The sequence below is a fragment of the Opisthorchis viverrini genome (assembly GCF_000715545.1).
Source record: "Opisthorchis viverrini unplaced genomic scaffold opera_v5_1927, whole genome shotgun sequence".
NCBI classification, from domain to species: Eukaryota; Metazoa; Platyhelminthes; class Trematoda; order Opisthorchiida; family Opisthorchiidae; genus Opisthorchis; species Opisthorchis viverrini.
Window position 1 is genome coordinate 1 of NW_008753962.1, and position 1,907 is coordinate 1,907.

A 1,907-nucleotide genomic window follows, 5' to 3' on the forward strand; every position below is an offset into this window, starting at 1 on the left:
TGTAGTGAACCTCATTTACATGAAATATGTTTACGGTTTCTTATATGCGTGGTTCTAGTAGATGAATGGTGTCTACCTTTTGCTTGGATGGTCCCTGTCTAGAGATGTCCCCTATGTGACTCTTCCCGTTTGATTCATTGTATGCAGTTTTGTGATAAAATGGTGCTAATTATCATACAGCGTGGAAATTGGGGGATGAAATCACGTGCCGTGTGTCGGGGCATGTGAAAATTGCGGTACAAAGCAAGGAAGAGTGGAGACAATCCAATCACGATGTGCTGACCTTGAACGCATTGCGAGTCACTCGCGTGTAATTGGTTGTCCTGATGTCGACCCCTTGAGAGCCAGACCCATGGGCGGACGTATGGTATGGGCCCGTTTACGTCGTCCAACAAGCAACACAAACTGCGATGGGGTACAAAACCACAACAATGAATCGTTTGTAAACCAAAGTGAACACTACTAAAGTGAATCTTAAACCACTTCTGACTGAAAGGCGATCAATTTTTCACTGATCTCATCTCGGTTGCTACTTATTTAAACAGGAGCTCTCTGAACTTTTGGCCGAAGACAAGCTTGTTGGAGTGCCGTTCATCGTATTTGCCAATAAACAGGATCTACTGAACGCGGAAACTGCGGACAAAATCTCAGATGGCTTGGGTTTACTTACTATCCGGGATCGTCCGTGGCAGATTCAAGGATGTTCGGCTTTAACAGGAACCGGAATAAAAGTGAGTTATTCCCTTTCCCTCTCTCTAGAAAAAAAAACAGGTGGTTGGAAATGCAAGTCAGCTATTCTGAAGGTGTGAGAAAACGTTTTGATATCCGTTTTTTAGATGAAAATTGCAACCACACGGCTTTGTGCCCTTGACGTTTACGAGGTCATCTTCATGGCCGTCAGGAACTAAATTTGGACACCTTTGCTTCTTTTTTGGCATGCTATACATCAGCCTTTTCTTGCTGTTGGCGCTTTCCTCCCAGTTTATGTACCAAATAAGTGTTTTCGGTAGTCTCGGATGAATGGCGGAAGACTATCCCATCGGGAATCCACTATATCCAGCGCCCATCACTGAAGCTTATTTCATTGATAAAATGCACCACCGGAAGTTCGTTTCTACAATCGATCGAAAGATTAGATGAACGCATTGCAAGGTATTGGCGGTATCGTACTATGGCGCGAATTTGATTCTCATCAGCCGGCTTTTCCAAAGCGCTTATATGAATATCTCTCTCTCATGAACTTGCATTCACCTACTGCCCAACATTTGTTATGGCGCTAATTCCCGAAGTCACCCGCTCCATTAGGTTGCGTGAACAGACACTCGTCAGGTGTTGCTTAGCGACCGAAAACAACTCTCATTGTTTTGACTATCAGAAACGGTTAGTGGGTGGGTGGAACTATCTCTAGTGCGCTCTAGACATTTACTGGGTATGAAAAGTGGTCGAATATTCGTTAGTCTTCTTCCGAGATAGGAATATAAGGTGTTCACTAAACTCTACCACTAAGCTTCAAAAGCAACATGCAAATCCAATAGTGTCTTCGTTCAACACAGCTTTCACAATTTGGCAGTGTCTATTGGACGTATGAAAATTTCATTTGCATCCCGACTCGAGGCTCAATCGCAGTCCAAGTCATCGTTACACCGGAACGAGCTTGCCATCGTGAGTTCAGCATTTATCTGATGATCACTGCGCTCAAATTACCGCACGCAAAGCGAAAATGTTTTATTCCTTCGTCAGGGAATAGGCCTGGAAGAATCGTTCCCGATGTTTCAGGAACACTTGTGTTGGTTTCAGTAAGATCCTCATTTCTGAACAAAATTTTGGGATTCTATCCTCACTGCAACTACAATGAGTGGCCGTTCAATAAGACAAACTAAATACTGCGGCGCCTATCAATAAAAAAA

At 43.6% G+C, this 1,907-nt stretch overlaps 1 protein-coding gene across 1 annotated transcript; it reads left to right on the forward strand.

Annotated features, from left to right (window-relative positions):
• Positions 1-545: 545 nt before the first annotated feature.
• On the forward strand, positions 546-731 carry T265_15914 (hypothetical protein; the record flags this gene model as incomplete). The annotated part of the gene is made up of 1 exon (XM_009179335.1): positions 546-731. A coding segment is annotated over one exon (186 nt), but the record flags the coding sequence as incomplete, so codon positions are not given.
• Between the last annotated feature and the right edge of the window lie 1,176 nt (positions 732-1,907).